The following is a 1,964-nucleotide window of genomic DNA, read 5'->3' as shown; positions in this document are numbered from 1 at the left end:
CCCCAAACCCCGTTTCCCCAGGGATGAGATCGCCGGCTGCATCGAGGCCGCCTACGAGCGGATCCTGTTCCCCGAGGCCGCGCGGATCCTGTTCTTCAGCTCCCCCCGGAAAATGACCGACTACGCCAAGAAGGTGCCAAAGCACCCCGAAAACCACCCTGAAATACCCCCAAACGCCCTGAAACCACCCCGAAATCCACCCTGAAATACCCCAAAACACCCTGAAACCACCCCAAAACACCCGACACCACCCCGAAAACCACCCCGAAACACCCCAATAACACCAAAAAACTCCCCCAAACCACCCTGAACACCCAAACCCACCCTGAAATACCCCAAACCACCCCAAAATACCCCCCAAACCCACAGGGAAGGAGCCCAAAACTCCCTAAAAACCACCCCAAAATCCACCAGGAAGGACCCTAAAACCCCATTGGAGCTCTCCAGTATCCCCCAAATCCTCTCTAAGGCCCCCCCAAACCCCTCAATATCTTCCCCAAACATCCTTTGACCCCCCCCAAGGCCGAGGACCCCCCGATCCCGTCCACGGAGCTGGCCACACAGGTGATCGAGTACGCCCGGCAGCTGGAGATGATCGTCTGAGGGGCGGCCCCAAAACCTTCCGCTTCCCCTTCCTTCCCCCTTTATTCGCATTTTTTCCGCCTTTTTTTCCGCCTTTCCTCGTGGTTTTTTCGAGTTTAAAGTGGGTTGGGTTTTGTTTTTTGGGGAGGGGAGGGTTTAACTGTTCGAAGATGATTTGGGGAGGTTCAGAGTGGTCCCCCCACATTGAGACCCCCTCAAACCTCCCTGGACTTGCCAAATCCCCCCCGCTCCCGTTTATTCCCCTTTAATCCCTCATTTTTTTGCGTTTTTGGGAGGGGTTTAAACATTTAAAGTGGTTTTTCAGGAGGATTAATTGTTAAAAGATGGTTTTGGGGGGGGTCTCGATGTGGGGGGACCACTCTGAAACTCCTGAGACCCCCCAAATCCCCATTTATTCCCTTTTTTCTCTCATTTTGTTGCATTTTGGGGGGGTTCAGTGATGTAAAGGGGGGGGTTGGGTTGGGATTTCAGTGTATGGACCCCCCAAAACCCCCTGGAATACCTCAGACCCCCAAATCCCCCTTTAACTCCCATTTCCCGCATTTTTGGGAGGTTTAACAAATCCAGAGGTTCTTTTAAGGGGTCCCCGGTGTGGGGGGATTTGGGGACGCCCCCCCCGCACCCCCTTTTTGGGCAGAATCGGGGGGGCTGAGCCCCCTCCCCCAAAAAATTACCTCCAAAATGTTGTTTCAATAAATTGCTGGAGCCGGAGTGAGGCGGTTTGGGGGGTTTGGGGCCGTTTGGGGACATTTTGGGGACATTTTGGGGCCGTTTCGTTCCCGGGGGGGCTCCGGACCCCCGAATTGGGGAAGGGGCGGTACCGGCCCCCTCACGGAGAGGCTCCGCCCCCTGTCTCCTGATTGGCTGAGAGCGTCCGGGCCGCGCGCTGATTGGCCGGGGTCCAGCCGAAACCCGGAAGCGGCTCTGCCCGGGAAAGGAGGCGCGCTCTGCTAGACCGGCGCGAATGAAAGGGCTGAGCTGATTGGGTGGCAAGTGGTGGGAATGAGAGGGGAGCGGTGATTGGTTGGAGTCGCGAGGCGGGGGTTGGAACGAGGTGAGGAGCGAGCGCGCTCCTGAGCGGGCGGGAGGGGGAAGGCCCAGTGCTCCCAGTTACCCCCAGTGCCCTCCCAGTTGCACCCTCAGTAAGCCTGGGGAGGAGGGGGTGTTCCCATCTGAGCGATCTCCACTGGCGGGGCCCACACGCGCCGGCTAAATCCCAAGGGAAACATGAGCAATCGACCAATCAGAGCGCGGCGTTGTGGGCGTGGGCGTTGATCGACGTGCGGCTGAGCCAATGAGCGAGCGGCATCCCCGGTGGGCGAGACCAGCGCTGCTTGAGACGAGCCAATCACGGGCGGGGG

At 58.4% G+C, this 1,964-nt stretch overlaps 1 protein-coding gene across 1 annotated transcript in view; it reads left to right on the top strand.

Moving 5' to 3' along the window:
* Positions 1–1,314, top strand: part of LOC103612503 — a 12,198-nt gene extending 10,884 nt beyond the window's left edge. The window contains exons 11-13 of the mRNA XM_017729556.1: positions 22–133; positions 370–376; positions 470–1,314. Coding sequence (XP_017585045.1) covers positions 22–133; positions 370–376; positions 470–603 — 253 coding nt within the window. The 3' untranslated portion in view covers positions 604–1,314. The remainder of the gene's footprint in view (positions 1–21; positions 134–369; positions 377–469) is intronic.
* The last annotated feature ends 650 nt before the right edge of the window (positions 1,315–1,964 follow it).

This window comes from Corvus brachyrhynchos, unplaced genomic scaffold (genome assembly GCF_000691975.1).
Source record: "Corvus brachyrhynchos isolate BGI_N302 unplaced genomic scaffold, ASM69197v1 scaffold543, whole genome shotgun sequence".
Lineage (NCBI taxonomy): Eukaryota > Metazoa > Chordata > Aves > Passeriformes > Corvidae > Corvus > Corvus brachyrhynchos.
This window is presented reverse-complemented; position numbering and strand designations above follow the sequence as displayed.